Genomic DNA, 19,271 nt, shown 5'->3' with positions numbered 1-19,271 from the left:
ACTAATCACCACTGGTCACTCTGCATTTACATGTGGTATTCCATTCATACCTGGGTCTCCCAGGCGGGACTCAGCAACTGCTAGCTGGAATTCCCATTTGCAGGCCAAACTGCCATTTTAATCCAGAGGTCTTTTGATTTTATAGCTTTATTAAATAGCTATTAAAGATGGCAGAGGCCGGGGTGACTGCTTACATCTTTGATTAAGTCAGATTCTTTGATTAAGTCAGATTGTCAGACCTGACAGAAATTTGATTTTGATATAGTCCAAAAAGTTGTGTATGTCAAGCCTGCACTCATTGCTGTCAACAGCACGGCCTCATCTGAACTAGATTGTTCATGCTTTTTTCCTTTCTTGGATAGCAGCACTATAAGTTGTAGTTTGTCCAGTAATGTAAAGAGCAATTAGGTGAAGTATATGTAGTCATTCATGGCCCATTGAGTTTCCTCTAAACTGTATCCATAATAGGAAATCACCTAGCTATAGTATCTCTAATTATCCTTACTGCATCAGGGAATTCACTGAGGCACAGATGAAATTTTTTTACTGTCTCGCTGTTCTTCTGACTCTCAGTATATTTTAACTGAAGTCTCTCCTGCTCCAAGAAACAGCATACTCTCAGGCTGGAATACTTAGTTCTATTCCAGACCACACCTTTCCCCCAGGCTTGATTATTATATAACATATGGGCTTTCTGTTCTCATGATTTGATCATACACAACCTCTGTAGTTCAAGTTATTTATTAGCTAGGCCTGTTACCAGCGTCATCTGAAATAACTTGTATGTAGAAATTGGTATGTCTCCAGGTCAATGTTCCTACAAGCATTGGTTAGCTCGAAGGTCTTGTCCTCCAAACTGTTTGTGTGATTTACTTTTCAAGAAGGGTATTTAATCCTAGTGAAAGTTGGTCCTACTTTTAAGAAAGCGTGTTTTGTTTACAGACAGTGTGTTACATGTGTTCTGGTATTGCTGCAGAGAAAATTAGTCTGAAATCCTTGCATCACAATGCAGATTGTTAACCCCACAAAGAAAAGACCAGTTCTGTAGTTTTGGCCAATTCCCAGTGAAATGGGACCAAAGCATTTGAGATTATTTAGGATGCAATCCTGTGGACACTAATTTAGGACTAACTCACAATAGAATTTATTCCCAAGTAAAAAGTATAAGAAAAGGTAGTTAATGTAACAGTACTTGACTATGATGGTTCCTGTTTCTAAAAACCTCTTACCTCTTGGAGGCAGTTCTGCAAGTTCAAACAGAATTGACTCAATCCTGATGAAGATCGTGTTGGTAGGGTACAGTCTTAATAGCAAACCCACAGTATAGCTGAAGGACACTGAAATCACCCATATCAGCTACTTACTTTCCTCTAGTGCTTCCAGCCAAGCTTGCTGCTGCTATCATACATCTAAAAAAATCATGAGATTGTCTTCAAGGAAGGAAACTGGGGGACGGGGATGGTTGTTGCTGTTAAAAAAAAGACTCACACCCTCTCATTCTAAGAGCCATACTACAAGTGACATCTTACACAGGTTGGACACTAGTCGGCTTCCCTCAAGTTTTGATGGGAAATGTAGGCATCCTGGTCTTGCAGCTGTAATGGAGAGCCAAGCTGCAAGACCAGGGCACCTATATTTCCCATCAAAACTTGAGGGAAGCCGACTAGTGTCCAACCTGTGTAAGACGTCACTTGTAGTTTGGCTGTAAGTGACTGGGGCAAATTCATGTTTAAGCACAGACTGGCCAGTTGCACTAGAACATGTAAAGTTGGTGTCACTTCCTGTAGTATGTTTAAGTAACTGGCTTGAACCAATATATTAAAAATTGTTTACAATTGTTCCACTTTTATTATTGTAAATGTGGATGCTTGAGATCCATAAAAAACTTATCAGTATCTCCCTGGGGAATCTTATCTCACAAACTCACAAAAAACCCACAAACTCAATACAACTCAATATATGGAACTATTTATCACAGCATATTTGCCTTTACAACTTTAAGAATAAAATCATGCAAATCATTAAATCCTTAAATATGTAAAAACAATAGGATTACGATGATTAATTCTTCATATTTTACATTAGTAACTGACAAAAAAATGTTTATTGAACAAACACTCTGCCGTGGATAATATGAAGATATAATTGTAGAAAAGAACAATGTAAGTCACTTTGGATCCTATTGGAGAGAAGGGCATGGCATAAATGAATAAATAAGCAAGAACTGAACTAAGTAGCAACTGCTCAGTAGCGGGCACTCTTAAGAATAACACATGAGATGCATATAGTTTTTATTTGTAATGAAATATTTAACAAGACACCTTCAGTTGTCCTAGAAGATGCCCACAGATAATGTGCAGCATTACTGATTTCCAGTAAAGGTGTCCTTCAGCTTGCTTAAGCAATGGGCTTATACTTTAAATTGTTCTATTGTGTCTTCTTCATCCAGCCCTCAGGTAAACACTCTCTCTCTCTTTCTCTCTGTGGTACCTCAATTTCCTGCAAGGATGGAGTTTGGAAGGAGCCATGCTCTTTTTCCTCTGATGCCCACCCTGCAGGGTTGATGTTGGAGTCTCAATTTGTTGGGCTTGGTACTGACTGGAGCTTCTCAGCCTTATATAGCAAGGGAATCTCTCCCTGTCCCAGCCAGCTGCCTTGTGGCACAACTGCTGCAAAGGGGATAGGTAGTGCTTGGCCAACAGGATTTGAAGTGCAAGAGGAATTGTTGCAAGGCCTCGTAATCAAAGATAACTTTATGACTACAAAGCACAACTGTAGATGAAATAGGCAAACAAGGATTAGGATGCATGCTAAGGGGAAAAATGGATACAAAAGGGTTGCTAAGAGGAACTTACAGCATTTTGATGTCATCCTGATGCAAGGGTGGCTGATGGGTGGAGAGGCAGCAGATCAGCAATGACACACACCCAGACACACGCAGACAAAAGGACATCCCTTTTGAGAGATCAGTCCCATTGTTCCCAAAGTCCAGTAGCCGATCCAGAGTTAGGAATCTTGACCTCACAAGCCTGGCTATCCCTTCATCCAATAGGAAGCAAGTACTGCATCAAAGAAATGGAGATGCTCTAGCATTGAACTATGATGATCAGCAGAGAAAGCCATGGTTCCTGGTTCCCAGGCTACGTGCAGGCATAGTTGTTGTCAGTCCAGTCTTTCATCATCATATATACCAAATGTCCTCCTCCCCAGTTGTCTCTGTTCCTGCTTCATTTCACACGTGTCCTTTGTATTATTGCAAATGTTATGACTCTTCTATGGGGGTTTCTAATTTTAAGATTCTTGGTCATGTCATAATTATAATTCCTGCTGAATGTCATGATGAAAAAACAAGAGTGTCTTAAAACTTTATCAAAGTACACTTAACAGAAGGCTCTATGCACACAGAATACCTCTGCCCATATGAAATTCTTTGAGTATGATCAGGGTTTTTTTTCTGGGAAAAGAGGTGGCAGAACTCTCAAGAGGGAAATGAGGAAGAAACATACAGGGTTCATATTATTTCATATCATATTATTTTCAAGCACAATTGCCGAGTATTTTCAAGAGGTGCTGGAACTCCGTTCCCCCGCGTTCCCCCTGAAAAAAAGCCCTGAGTACGATCCTGTTAAAGTTCCAAATTATATAAAAGCTAGCTTGGTTTTCACAAAATGTGGGGTCTTTACTTGAAGCTCCAAAGCTGTGGACAGATTCCATAGGCTGTTGGTTTATATCCCTCTTCAATGATATTTTGGAGGTAAGTGAAAACATTTTAACTTGCTAGAATGGTATGTGATTTCTTGGTACTCTTGAAAACACGACTGTTTAGCAAATCAATACAGGCAGGCTTTTGGAAGAAGGATGTGTATAGAATAGGGTACACGTCATTAAAGTACAAATTAAACAGTCCTCTCAAAACTGACTCTGCTACACTTTTTACCAAATGCTCTGTGATATTAACATGGAAAATGTTCACTTGTTTTTATTTTTTCTACTAAGTGCAGTATACTAATTGCACAGAGAATGAGAGATATGTCCTTAAACTAGATTTTCGCTGTGGTTTTATTTCTAATGTTTAATCTTCTTAGAAGTGCTCCAATTTCAATGATAGTTTCTAGAGAACATAACAATTAGTTTTAGTACTTGTAAGCATATTAACAAATAGATATGGGCTTTTATTTGAAATCCTCTTAAAACATTTGTTTAATTAAAAGAATATTTTGCGTGTCCAGTGAGAGATAAAAATATGACTCTTGTATGCTGTCTGTCATACGACTAGATACAGGTGAGAACTTGTGACGTTCGTGTGAACATGTCCAGGACCAGACTGCATACTGTAACACGAAACTATTCAGCAGTAGTATATACATATATAACTATGATATTTATAAATCTTCCGTTCAAGCTGCCAAATCATTTTTAATTGATTTTTTACTTTGTTTATAACCTGCCTTTCTCACCAACGGGGACATAAAGCAGTTTACATTATTCTCCTCTCTTCCACTTTATCCTCACAATAGCTCTGCGAGGTAGGTTAAGCTAAGACGGTGTGACTGGACCAAGGTCACTCAGCAAGCTTCCATGGCAGAGGGGGGATTTGAACCAGGGTCACCCCACTCCTAGTCCAGTAGTAATCACTACATCATGCTGGCTCTCCTAACCAGAAAAAGCAGTAAACAGCCCAGAACAACAGGTTCTCGCAGCAGCACTTACCTCCAAAGTATCATTGAAGAGGGATATAAACCAACAGCCTATGGAATCTGTCCACAGCTTTGGAGCTTCAAGTAAAGACCCCACATTTTGAGAAAACCAAGCTAGCTTTTATATAATTTGGAACTTTAACAGGATCATACTCAAATAATTTCATATGGGCAGAGGTCTTCTGTGCGCATAGAGCCTTCTGTTAAATTATTTGCAGTATGAATTCCAAGTTGGGGTTTCCTTATTATAGATATATTGCCTCAATGTGTATGTGGTCACACCAAACATACACAATCTCTACAGCTTGTCTCCAAAGTGCCTACAGTATCCTCTTGAGTACTCATTAAAATGAAAACACCACAATTGCTGTTTTGCAGGCTTTTCAGTGTCAACGTTTTATCTTTTTCTAAGTCAAAAGGAGCTTAACACAGTGGGCAGAAGACACTATTATTCGTTGATACTCCTACTTTTGTTCATGATACCATAATTGTTGAAGCTTTGCACAAAGCATGTTCAATTTTTAAAATATTCTCTTTCACCTTCACCTATCCTTCCAACTCATTACCAGTAGATTTGTTCATCTTTGGAATTCTAGAATCTGCATTCTCTATCAGTTTCCTTCTTCCCCATAGTCTGGGGTTTTTTTGCCATTGCAATCCAGTGAGTTGTTATCCTTTATGATACAAGTTCGACTATGTGAAAGAGCAGAGCTGTGGCCATTACTAGGCTTAATCAGCTAAGAAAGAATAAAGAACTGTAAGGAATATTTCAAGTACTTTCAAACGTGAGGGAACACTCTCTTCTCCTCACCGTCTAGTTTTCTATGTAAAAACAACTATTTTGCAAGGAAGCACATTTGTTCATATGTGTCTCCTTGATTAGTGTGAAGAAATACAGCCCAATTATAGATTTACCCTTCAGAGAGATTAGGCCTTAAGTGATTGCAATAAATAGCTAGGCAGTCAACAACAGATAAGCACTTCATAGAAGTCCAAGACAGAAAAAAGTCTGGGAGAGGCCCTTACAGTTAAAGAAAGAATAAACCAACAGGTAAAGACCTCCAACCACCTACTGTTTTTTTATTCTCCTCACATCATGAAGCTGTATTGTGTGTGTGAATGGATATTATCTAATGTAGCACTTACCATACTCTGTTGTATAATAATTATTGTACTTGTTGCACACTGTATATAAGATGATTCTGAAATATACTATACACCATTTTACCTTTTAAAATACATAAAAATAATATTCGACTTATATATCGCCCTTCAGGACAACTTAATGCCCACTCAGAGCAGTTTACAAAGTATGTTATTATTATCCCCACAACAAACACCCTGTGAAGTGGGTGAAGCTGAGAGAGCTCCTAGAAGCTGTGACTCACCCAAGGTCACCCAGCTGGCTTCAAATGGAGTGGGGAATCAAACCTGGCTCTCCAGATTAGAGTCCTGTGCTCTTAACCACTACTGGCTCAATACAATATTTTGTATTGTTTATTGGAGGTGTTGGTTTGGTTTTTCTTTTGTTTCACAAAAGTCCAACAGGCTCCCTCAAATTCTGCATCTGTATTTAATTTTGGAAAGCACACTGTTTTAATATTTGGATATGATTGTAAAACTATGAAATTAAGCTTAACTCAATGTGCTTTAATTTGTGAAATTATATTAATGATTTCAGTACAAACACTTCTATATTTATAAAGGACTACCCTGCTTAACTGTGATTGTGCGATGATTTATTTCTTCTATTTTATTGTGAATTTTAGAAATACTTTACATTAAGTGGTTGGTCAAGAATGATAGTGAATACAAGTCAACAGTTCAAAGCTACTATATCAATTATTAAAATAACTTTTTATATCTAGATTAACATGCTCAGCTAAGAGCAACAACCCAAACTACATGAATGTTTAACTATGGGTTATCTGGTTATCACACAGTCAGCCTACATCAGCCCACCTACTCAGCTGAACATGAAGGTTTTGTTGACATTCATCCAGGATGAGGACTCTATCCTCATCCTGGCCAAAAATATTTGATATGCTGTTGACAGCTGATATATGTATCCAAATTGGTTTCTCCCAAAAAGACTACTATGAAAATAGCACAAAACGTGCTCAGCATCATGAACACTTTAGTTTTTTTTAACACCTTGATATTTTCACTATAATGTTAACATATTGCTCAATCAACAAATACCGTTAAGAATATTTCTGCATCCCCTTTTACTCCAAATAAGGGATAAGCCCACTTGGGGGGGGGATAGAAATTGAACTGAATAATAATAGTTGAATAATAATAGTTCTGTGTTCAGGTAAAAGTGTGGTTTGTAAATACAGCCCCCAGCTTCACAATATACTCAATAATTAAGATACATATGTTTGTGTAGTTATTAAATATTTGTAGAAAATTTTCATGGAGCGGAGAAGCACTGAGGAGACAGGATGTGAATTTTTTATATTGTCTGGAATTCAAAGATCAGCAAAAGTAACATAATATTCTCATGGGGGTTTGGGCTTCTGTTTCCCCATCAGTTCTTCAAGTCGGCAAACTACCTTGATACATAAGGATCTTTCATAAACAATTTGTGACAGCATCTTTAAAGAAGGACAGAGGGAAGCAAAATTGTACCAAATATGCACCAAAATTGTGGTGTTCCTAAAGTAGCTCACTGGATCACATTAATTCATTTGAATTAGCCATGGTATAAACATTAAAAATATGCCTTAATATATCGTTTTATGTAGCAGTTTTCTCACTAAAGGTAAAGGTACCTTTAGTACCTTTTATGTAGTAGTTTTCTCACTACTGTTCCCTTATATATTTTACTTTGCTAAACAGCATGAGTAATATGCAAGAGAAGAAAGTAAGTCAGTAACTGCTGGTAGGAATGATTTGTCCCAAGTCAGGTGCTGAGTTCATGTGTTGAATTTTCTTTTTCTGTCCAAAGTCATGTGCTAGGTTCATTCCACAATACAGTATGTAGTTGCAGTAGTAGTAGTTTAAAAAACAAAACAAACAGAAGTGAATCTCCCTTGAACTACTGCACCAATTTTTACAAGGACAGTGGTGGGAATTTAACAAATAGAAGAAGATGAAACAAGACTTTGGTTAGCTCCCATTGAAAGCAATTTTAAACTGAACAGCAAAACTTCATATAACAATAATAAAACACAGTAAACACACTTACCAGGGCCATCTTATATACTAATAGCCCAGTGACCCTGATCTGTGGATACTGAAATCCAGAGACTGGAGCCATGAACGAGCAAGACAAATCTTCCTACACACCTGAAAAATGACCCAGGTTCGCAGAAAAATCTGAAATCTAAAATACATGGTTTTTTAAAAAAAACAAAACCAAAATGATAAAAGGAGCACCTGTAACTTTAACTAGCTGCCCTCAGTGGTTGTTGCCAGGCAACCATAATAGTTCAGTCTGTATTCCAGGCTTGGTTTCCCTGGAGGGCAGAAAAGAAGTAAGTTGTTTGGGGTTTTGAAGGAGAAAAGGATATGGAAACTGCCAACACGAGGGAAAGAGGAAATAGTGCGGGGAAGGAAACACAGATAAAAAAGTGAAGTACCTCCCTTCACCATGCAACTGGGCCATAGGGAAGAGGATACTGGGGTGGGGAAAGAAAAAGTGAAGACGGGGCAGACAAAAATGGGTGGGAATGAGAGAGGGAGGCAGAAAAAGTGAAAGAGGCCATAGAGGGCAGGGTAGGGAAACAGGGCATGGAAGGGTAGAGGAAAATGAGATGCCCCCCTGAAATCCTTGCGGGCCCCTCTCGTTTCTTATAAAGCCAAAGTTCCTGGCTTTCAAGCACTGTTCATTTGTTTTTTAAAAACAATGTTAATAGTATATAACCCTACATATGCTTTATAGTAACTTTAATCAGAAAATGAAGCATTTTTCTGTATTAACAATGTACTTCAAATGTACATTCAAGTACATTCAAATGTACTTCCAGCTATAAAATATTGCATTAAGTTACAGAAGCCCTATTCATTTTGAAGCTCATTTACATCTACCACTGCAGAAGCCTACATTAAATTTAAGAAGCTGATTCTCCCCCTGCCCTTCCCCCGACTTGCTTGATTGAATACAGAAGCCAGATGGAGTTAATTAAGTCTAAACATACAAGGATTAAAAATAAATCCTCCAACACATCCAGAAAAAGAAGTTATTTCAATACTTGGAAATGAGAAGTTTGAACAAATTCATCTGAATTGTTTAAAGGAATTAACATTTCAAACAGTCTAATTAACACATTGAAAGAAGGTGTTTATGATTTTAACGTGAACATTAACCTACAGACCTTCCTTGTTGGAACTTTATTAAAAAGGTCTTTCAAACATGATTCAATAAAGAATAATCAAGCATCAGGGTAATTAAGATTCATCTATCTGGTATAATGCACCTATGTTATTTGTTCCTCTGTTTATCTAATGATAAGCCATGTTTTCCCTCCAAGGTGTATATACATTCTATTTTATTTAAAATATGGCTCCATTTGTAGACTGTCAAACCATACCACATTATCTATGTCAACGTGTATTATTGGTACAAAAACTGAAACAAACCACAATACATTTATACAATCAAGAAAAGCTGTGTTACAATCAGTAAGTACAGTACAAACAGCACCTGTTTTTAAATGTTGTTCTGACAACAAAATGATTCTATAGTACCCGAAGACATAATAGGGATTAACTGAATACAATGGCATTTGGACAGCAAAACCAAATGAATTCTGCTAAGGCAAACACAAATACATCAATTTGTAGTTTTATATTTTTGCCAGGAGAAAAAGAAGGGTGTGTGCACGTGTGTGTACTTACAGCTTTTTAGTTTCCTTTCACTGTCAAGGTTCTTTCAAGGACACTCTCTTTATACTTTGGAAAGAAGTCCCGACTCTGGAGCACTTGCCTTAATGAGGTTCTGAATTTCTTTGAATTTGGGATGATCTTTGTCAGCTATCAGCTGCAACAGTATAGCTTCACTAGTGGTAACAATAATCCCAGTGCGAGCAAGGCGCTGAAAAAGCAGAAGCAAATTATTAGTGATGTGTACACATCATGTATCTTGTTGGTTAGTTTTCAACAATAAAAACACTGCCTTTTATTTTTTGTGCAACTATATATTTTTAAAAGGCAAAAATATCCATTAGAGTTAAAAGAATTTCAATGAGGCATTCATAGGCTCTAGTTAATCCCAGACTCTGCACTGACATACCTGGCCGCTGTGTTCACACATGTGCCTTTCTCCTCTCCCATTCCTACTTGAGTATTTTGCAATTATGGGAGTCCTTGTTTGAAATGACCTCTAGTTTCCTATGAAGTACAGATAACATCCAGGTGAACTCGAGTTTGTTCACTCCACACAAACCGGGATTCAATATCTGAATTAAACCACGGTGTAGAATATTAGTTTGTGAGGAATAAACATACTTCAACTCACCTGGACGCATGCATTTGTATGTAAAGGGGATTTCAAGTTTGTTTCAAATCAGGAATCCTTAATCATGCTCCATATGAGAAGGGAAGTGGGAAGAGCGACGCATGTGTCTGAGCATGGCAGCAAGCGACATTCATACATGAATTTTTGGCTTGTTGGGATGAATGAATGCAGCCCCAGTTCTCTTACATTACATTTTATATGGAATAGACAAGGAATAAAATAGCTGCAAGTTACAAATTTAAATCATTTACACAAAAACAAGTTTACTTTCAATATAGGTACAATGAATCTTTGCTAATTACAGATCACTGCATATAAATTACTACCTATTATTATATCTAAATACGTGATTTAAGACAAAACTAAGAAAATCACTTCAGGACAGAGAGATAAAAACCTTTGTACTGTGTATGAATATAAAACATTTAAACATTTTTATTTTTCAGCATGAATCAAGACTTTATAATCACATGTGTGTTCGGTATGTTCCAAGTCCAGTAATTATGCAGTATGTACTTAGACAAAGCTCTTGTTGAAAAGGTGAATTAATAAACTGAAATGTTCCAAGAGCTACCAGGAGGACTACTATGGAAACATAATGCTTAAGCACTGTAAATATTTTATTTGATTTTAAAAGATATATTTATATTGCTCTCTAACAACCTATTCACAAAACAATTATGTCTATTTAAAAAAAGAGGACAAACGGAAAATAAAACAGTTATTAGTCACTAAGATTTTATATCTGAAAGTTTCTATAAACGTTCTAGAACAAAAGCTGCAATATAAGCTCTCTCTCATCTATCTAGCAAGGTTAATTTTTTTTTAACAATTAGGTGAACAACAGTCCATGTTTCATTAAACACTTTTTATTGTCTTGCTGTTTCAAACTTTTAGGTGCAGGCCACCCAAGTAAATAAATAATAAATATAGCTGAAGACAGGACAGATAAAAGGTCAGTTGGCTGATGACTGGGAAAGACAGAAGGAATTAGGGAAAAGTGAAGATATGGGGTATGTCAGGAGGAGGGGGAGAGGACATTGTGTAGGAAGGAAATTAAAGGGAAAAACAGAAACAAAGAGCTGAAAGGTTCCCCAAGGGTCATCTAGTCCAGCCTCGGCACAATGCAGGAAATTCATGGCTACCCCCCCCCCCCACACACACTTCCCTCAGTGGCCCCTGATCTATGCCTAGAGGAAGACAAAAAACCCTCCAGGATCCCTGGCCAATCTGGCCTGGAGGAAAATTCTTTCCTGATCCCAAAGTGGTTATCTTCATTACCCTGGGCATACAAGAAAGGGCCATGAGAGTCAAGCACCGGGTCATCCCTTATGCACTTCCTCTCTTGATCTGTGTGCATTCATGACCATCTAGCCTCTTCTTAAATATCTCCAAAGGAGAGCCCACCACCTCCCAAGGAAGCCAGCTCCACTGAGCAACTGCTTTGTCTTCCTAATGTTTAGCAGAAAACTCTTTTGCTTTAATTTTAACCCGTTGTTTCTGGTTCAACTCAGAGCTAAACTATACAAGATGCCTGACACGTGGCGAGTTCATGCAAACTTACCTAGGAAGTGTAATCGGAGACTCCTTACGCTCTCTGTGAGGATGGTCGAGTAGCAGTTGCGGTGGCGATGGCAGCCTTAGCAGCTCCTTCTGCCGCTGCTAGCGATCTGCCAGTTTCAGGCTCCCCTCTCTGACTCTTTCCCTCTCGCCCTTCTGGCCCTGCTACAACTCTGACATGCCCCCTTCCCCAAGCTCCCAGAGGAAAAACAAGTGGATCCGCTTTGCTCAGATTTTCCTCCAGGAGTTTGGGGGCAGAGGGAGGGCATGTCAGAGCAGCAAGGCCAGAAGGATGGAAGGAAAAGAGTCAGCGAGGGGAGCTTAAAGCTTGCAGGTGGCTAGCAGTAGCAGAGGGCTCTCTTTGGGCTCTTTTCACTGACTCTTTCCCTCCTGTGTCCTTCTGGCCCTGCTGCCGCTGCTGGCCTAACTATATTTTCCAGGCAAACTTGCAAAAACTCGTCAAGTATCAGGCGTCTCGTGTAGCTTGGCTCTCACTAGGGCAACAGAAAACAATTCTGTTCCATCCTCTATATGACAGCCCTTCATATATTTGAAGAGGTTTATCCTATCTCCTCTCAGTCATCTTTGATTTTTCCTACCTAAATGCAGAACTTTACATTTATCTCTGTCGAAATTCATTTTGTTAATTTTAGCCCAGTTTTCCAGCCTGTCAAGATCACCTTCTACTGTGTTTGCAATCCCTCCCAATTTAGTGCCATCTGCAAATTTAATGAGCATCCCCTCTATTCCTTCATCCAAGTCATTTATAAATATGTTGCACAGGGCCCAGGACAGATCCCTGAGGCACTTCACTTGTCACTCCTCTCCAAGAAGATGAGCAACCATTTACAAGCACTCTTTGGGTTCCATCTCTCAATCAGTTACAAATCCATCTAACAGTAACAGGATGCAAATTAAACATTACCAACTTGTCAACCAGAGTATCATGGGGAACCTTATCAAAGGCCTTACTGAAATCAAGATAAACTATTCCACAGCATTCCACTGATTCACAAAAGTAGTAATTCTCTAAGAAAAAAAGAGAAGGTTAGTCTGACATGACTTGTTCTTGAGGAACCCATGCTGGCTCTTAGTCATCACCGCTGTCTTTTCTACATGCTCACGGACTGACTAGTTGATGATTTGTTCCAGGACCTTTCCAGGTATGTACGTCAAGATGACAAGTTGATAATTACCTGGCTCCCCCCTCCCTTGAAGATGGGGACAACATTTGCCTGCCTCTAATCTTCTGTCCATCTTTACTCCAAGTTCTCAAAGGTGACAGAGATTCCACAATTACATCAGCAAGTACCTTGAGGACCTAATTTCATTTAAAGAAGCTAGGTGTTTATGTACCACCTCAATGTCTATCGTGGGCTGCAATTCCATTTCTTTCTCATGTGTTCCCTTTTTGCCAAGGTGAGTCCAGTTCCCCTTGCAAGTGAAGACCAAAGGGAAGTAGGAATTAAGCAGTTCTGCCCTCTCTTCATCACCTGTTAAAAATATGTTTCCTCTCTCCACAGTGGGCCTAACTCTTCCTTTCCTTCTTCCTGTTCCGAACATAACCAAAGAAACCGTTTTTTGTTGTGTTTAGCATCTCTCACTACTCTAAGCTCACACTGAGCTTTAACCTTTCTAACACTCTCTCTACAAGCACTGGCAAATTGTTTATATTCATCCTTGGTTAAACAGCCTTCCTTCCAGTTGTTAAATGTGTCTTTTTAAATGTTCAGATCTTTATAGAGCCACCCTAGCTTCTTTAGGTAACTGCCCATTTTTCTTTCTCATTGAAATAGTTTGTGATTATGCCTTCAATATCTCGCTTTTAAGAAACACCCATCCATCTTGAACTCCTTTCACCCTGAGTTTTTCTGACCATGGGAAAATGAGATGTCCTCCCTTCTTTTAACAATTACTCTAGTCAGTCTCAAATGCAAACCCACCCCAAAGTAGTTACCTCTAAGGCAAACATTCTATCCATCATACTTCTCGAGGAGGTTGCATCTGCCACAATGTGAACTTCCAAACCTCTGCCCACCAATTCCAGGGCTGTCTGTTGGATGCACACATGAGTCTTAAAGAAAATAGAATAAACAGCTTTAATACTAATTACAGAAAGGGAAAACAAACAAAAGTACAAGAATGTTCATAGCTTGTACAGTTGTATTCCAAACTGTTAAGAGTCTGAGAAATATCTCTAATGCAGGTGACTACATTTACAAAAAGTCTATAAGGTATCTTTACAAATAATATTTAACTTTTATCTAAATAGCAACATTCTATTGCAGTAGAAAATCTATTAAAATGATAATAGTAGTACTTACTTCTACTCCAAATAAAACAACACTGCGAACTCCAGGGATTTCTGCTAATGCAGTCTCAACTTCAGGCAATACCATAGAAAATTTTGTTTTGGGTAAGACAAGTTTAGCTCCAGTTAAGTCAATTTCTTGCACTGTGCTCCCCAGACCTTTTGGATACTGTTCCGTTACAATAACAGGGATTCCTAAAATCCGAGCACCTTGAAGCTGCAAAAGGAAAGATCCCACTTGAGAATGAAACTACCGTTTAAACAATAAAATAGTCAAACCTAGGTAGCAGTAGATAATATACTGAGAAACCAAGTAAACTTACCAATCGTTGGCCTACACTGATAATGTCTCCAAAATACTTAATAGCAGGTCTGAATCTCTCTTGCATATCACAACAGAAGAACACAGTGCTTGAAGGTGTGAGGTTTCCCAGGGTAGTTAGCTGAGGGAATGAAGAAAATTAGAAAGTTAATACTACAAATCAGAGAAAAAATACTTTAATATTTTGGAAAATCCCAAGGCACAATTTGTATCTAATAGAATTTCTGACACGATGATCATGTTTTCATTGAGAGCAGCCTTAAGCAGGTCTGGCAAATGTTCCCCACTCAGTGCCTGTATGGAAGTGCTGTGCTTGTGGATTCTGGTCACGCAGTTCTGCTTATCTTAACAAAATCACCTTATTTCTGATTTCACAATTTCTTTTTGAAATAATGCAATAATGTTACTTTACTTGGTCCCTGCTGGAACAAATATAAACAGAATATTTATGATAGCTAATCTTCACAACGGCTAATGGTAATCTTATCCATGTTTATGTGAAAATCCTATTAATTTCAGTTTGCTCCACTTGTAAATGTGCTTTGGACTGAAGCCTGGAACACACACAGCCCAATACTACGCATAATTCTGAATAAGCAAGTCCCACTATCTTCAGTGGATTTACTCCCAGACAAGTATGCATAAGACTGTAGCCTCGCAATGCAATCTTGAACAGTTACTTTTAAAAGCCCACTAATTATAATGGACTTAGGATACTGCGTTCTAAGGATTGCACTGTAAGTGGAACTTGCTTTGGGGGAAAAAAGCTTATGGGGTGAGCTGTTAATGGTTTACACTGTATAAAGCACAAAAGTGAAGATTCTTTTCCTGTCTACCAAAGAGTGGTAACTTTTCTACAGTAACGTGTAAGTTATTTTACACAGTATCTTCAAACTGGTACCTTTATTAAAGTTTGGTAAAATGTAAACTTAATCAAATTGTTCATTTATAGCTTGAAAGACAGAAAATAAACATCTGTACTTGATGCATATACATAGATTAACAAATTATCAGAATGATATGCTGGCAGTAATACTACATTACATACTGTGTTCACTCCAGGGAAAGAGAGAGATTTATTATTCCTATTATGTTAAAAGAAAAGCTTCCCTTCCTTCCTTGGGCAATCTCAGTGTTATTGTCCGATAACTTTCCTGACAATCAAACCTCTGCTATAGTGGCTTCCTTTTTAGCCACGGTGATAAAGAAACAAAATCTTCATGAGTTTAGATAGTTTAAAGTGATAATGACGAGTTATGTCTGTGTGAATTGGATATGTTCAAGTGTACAGTTCATATTTTGTTGGTGTTTGTATGGCTTATGGCTTCGGCCGGAAAAGCAATAAACATATTATTATTATTATTCGCTCCAGGGATATTCTCTCATTCACGGAACGTAACACCAATTCAGTAGCTTCTGTACTGTTCAGTTCTTCTATGCATAGCCCTAAAATAAGTCCTACCAAGTTAAAGTAGGCTATCCAGATTACTTAAGACTATAGCCTTACAGTGATAGTCCCAGAGCATAAATATGCCAAGGAGAAGGTTATAAAAAAGGTATAGCATCCTTTTTTGTGTGCTTAGTTAAAAGCTATGCAATGCTCAATCCACTATCTTTAAAGTAAATGTTATTTATGGTGGAGGTAATGCACATACTATATTATTAGAAATTACCTGTTGCTTTGGTATTTTATCTCCTCTATGAAAAGGAATATGTTGCTTTAAAACCATTACACCAACTGTTCATGAAACTACAAATAGCATACATTACTGATACAGTCACATTTATCCAGATACCACTCTGTAATTCCATTATATGAATGTCTAATTTGTGATTACTGACAAATGTATATTTTAAAATCCTACTAGTGCAAATTATAGGTACAATCACAATGTGCTAAAAATACATAAAACAGAATGAAGTCTTTCAACAGTAGAAGTTCATTAGAGACAGATTTTAGGGGAATAGTTTTACACATATTTAAACTTTATGTTTCTGCTTATAGTAGCAATTACTTTGCAGGTACTCTACAATACAGGATTACCATGAACACAGTTGGCTGGCAGATCAAAGTCTAAGTCTAAACTTTCTCAAGATACATACTGCAGGTTAGCTAACATCTTTAAATATTCTTGTGTACACCTTCAAGATAGTTAAAGAACCACAAAAAATACCAGTTGTCTTTCAAGAAGGAAAGTGCAAGGACTACTGCGTGATTGCCAGGTAAGTTCTAATAAAAGCACTGTGTACTGCTTCTCTTGGCAGTTAACTGAATTTGAAAAAGATATCCTTTCTATCTGTTAAAGAGGTGCTTTGCACTTCAATTTAGAACATGTTTTCTAGAAAGTAAGTTCCAGAAATTCCTAAAGGAGTTAAATTCTATACTACAGGCTTACACACTGGGCATAACTTAAGCATATAACACTGACTAGGATCAGGCTGTTACTGAACCTCAAAAATAGGTCACAATATCCAAGATAGATGTGTGTCACTACATGCCTTGCATGTAACAATAAACTGGCTGTCCTGATAGCTACTGAAAAACTGCCATCACTGATGTGACAGCTACTGGTTTCACAGCACACTCCCTCCATCCTACTCTCCCTTTTGCCATCTAGTAACATCCCTGAATATTTCTCAGTGATATTGAGAACTTTTAATGAGTTTCCTCACACTCATTCATTTTACATGTATTTTCTAATATATCATTTGCTAAATTTAATTCCATTTTATTTATTGATTTGATTTATACTCACCCCCCTCCCCCCCACAAATAGGCTCAGGGCAGCTTTCTTTCCAAAATTAATCAGAACCTCCCCAAGTACCATCCTCACTGAGTCTAACACTGGTCAGGATAGCCATTTCCTACATGACTGTGAAATCCAGGTGTGGAAAGAATCCATCCCTTCTCTTGACTTTCTTTCAAAGAATTTGAAAAGCATATCACTACTCCATGATCAGATGATTTTCTCCTTCATTTCATTGTACCCTGGCTGCAATTTTAAGTTGAAAACATCAGAGTCAGTGTGCACATAAGCAGTGAGTCCCATTGTACTGGTGACAAAGAGAGCAATCCAGAAAATCCCAGGTTTTAAACCCACCTCAGTCAAGAGTTCCTCACTACATATATTTAATCAAACTCCCTCTGTTCTCCATCTACAATCCTGGAACTGGCTTAGTTAGGAGGAGGTGTGTTACCAGGATTACTGACGGGAAAATAAATACACAGCATTCGGAGGCAATCTAAAAGTGTCAAAATACTTCTTATTACTTGCATGTATGGAATAAAGCTGCCGCCTTTCTCATCTCTGTAGGAGGAAGGAAGGGAACAAGTGACCTCCTTCGGCAGTGGATGGTTGACAGGAAAGTCCCCACTCTGAGCTGGCTGGGATTGGGAAACTGCGCGTGGTCTCTCCATAGGGCTAACCAAGAGATTTCCCCTCGTTCTCTTCCTTCCCCGCTTCCCTGTCTGGAGGTGGGTGTGTGAGGAAAGCCGGCGGAGGGAGGACGCGAGGGCTGCCTAAGGCGGCCTTCGTCACTCACCTGTATCTGCAGCGGCACCAGGCGCACTTTGCAACGCTCGTTCACCAGGAAGCCCTTGGGCAGGTCTATGTACTGGCTCCACTCCTCAGAGAAAAGCTGCACCACGAACTTGCGGTGCATGTCGAGCTGGTCGCCGTAGAGGCTCAGGAACTTCTGGATCAGCACCTCATAACCGGAGCTGTGCGGCACCGACGAAGGCCTAGCGAACACAGAAAAGCAGAAGAGCACCGGCACCGACCCAGACGACGAGAAGGCACAGCTCCCGCTTGCAGGGAGGGGGGCGGAGGCGGCTTCCGTCAGGTGCTGCTCCGCTGCCGCCATGTTCAGGGGCAGCCGCTCCAGCTCCGCGCCGCCGCTGTTGCTGCCGCAGCTCCTCCTTCTCGTGCTGCCGCCGCCACCGCCGCCTCCACCCGGCCAGGCCGGAGGCGCTGTCGGCCCCCAGTCCCGGCTCCTGCTCCTCCTCCTCACCATGAACTCAGTCCTCCCCGGTTCTGCCTGGAGAAGACGCAGCCTGGTGGAGACGGGCGGGCTACCTTTCGCTCTCTTCGCCTCGTTCCAGCAGCAGCTGGAGGAGGAGTCCTCCTGCCACAACCGTCTTGCAGTCTCTCCAGACGGGGAGTTGGCAGACAGTCACGCTCACGTTTTGCTGACGGGCGCGGGGAGAGCTGAGCGCCAGGAAGAAAAGCCAGATGGATTGCAACGGCAGCGGGCCCAGGGGATCGTGCTTGCTGTAGCCCTCGAAATATGAAAATATTCAAGAACTTCAAGTACTTCTTGGAGTGAGGACCCCCCCCCCCCATACACGCAGTTTTTTCCCCCACCCTGCTAATACTGCTACTGCGCACACCCCTCTCCAAAAGGTGCTGTTCGATCTTTTACATCCAGCGAGTAAGGGTGAACTGAAAAGACGGCGCAGAACAAATAAAACGCTTGTTAACTTCAGTTACACTAGGGGAGCAATCATAAATAGGTCTACTCTAAAGTAGGTCCCATGTTATTCAGTGGGGCTTAATTCTAAGAAAGTGTACTTCCGCTTGCAGACTGAATTGTCATCCGTACTAGGCATTCAGCTACAGAGCACTTTATATAAGTGATTTGTGCATCTTTGTTTATGAATACTGTGAACATATGGGAGCGAAGGCAGGTTTTTTTTTATATTTCCCACCCAAAAAGGAAATCTAAACAGAACAGGTCAGCTTGATTTGTTCCCCTCTTTGCATCAGGTTCTCTTATCACTTTTCCACAAGGTGAGTCCAGCTGAAAATGGGGGTAATACGAAACGTCATGGCATCCTTCTCTGCTGTTTCTGCCACAGTTCTTTGCAAAATAAACTTGCTTATAATACAGTTACATGCTTTCTGCAACTGCCAGAGA

At 39.4% G+C, this 19,271-nt stretch overlaps 1 protein-coding gene across 1 annotated transcript; it reads right to left on the bottom strand.

Annotated features, from left to right (window-relative positions):
- Positions 1 to 7,140: 7,140 nt before the first annotated feature.
- Positions 7,141 to 18,497, bottom strand: ISOC1 (isochorismatase domain containing 1). Its single transcript, XM_054987244.1, has 5 exons — positions 17,898 to 18,497; positions 14,356 to 14,475; positions 14,046 to 14,249; positions 13,679 to 13,795; positions 7,141 to 9,738 (listed from the first exon to the last, which is right to left on the bottom strand). Exons 1-5 carry the CDS (start codon positions 18,366 to 18,368, stop codon positions 9,592 to 9,594), a joined length of 1,059 nt encoding a protein of 352 aa, XP_054843219.1. The 5' UTR covers positions 18,369 to 18,497; the 3' UTR covers positions 7,141 to 9,591.
- Positions 18,498 to 19,271: the final 774 nt, after the last annotated feature.

This window comes from Eublepharis macularius, chromosome 8 (assembly GCF_028583425.1).
Source record: "Eublepharis macularius isolate TG4126 chromosome 8, MPM_Emac_v1.0, whole genome shotgun sequence".
NCBI lineage: Eukaryota > Metazoa > Chordata > Lepidosauria > Squamata > Eublepharidae > Eublepharis > Eublepharis macularius.
This window is presented reverse-complemented; position numbering and strand designations above follow the sequence as displayed.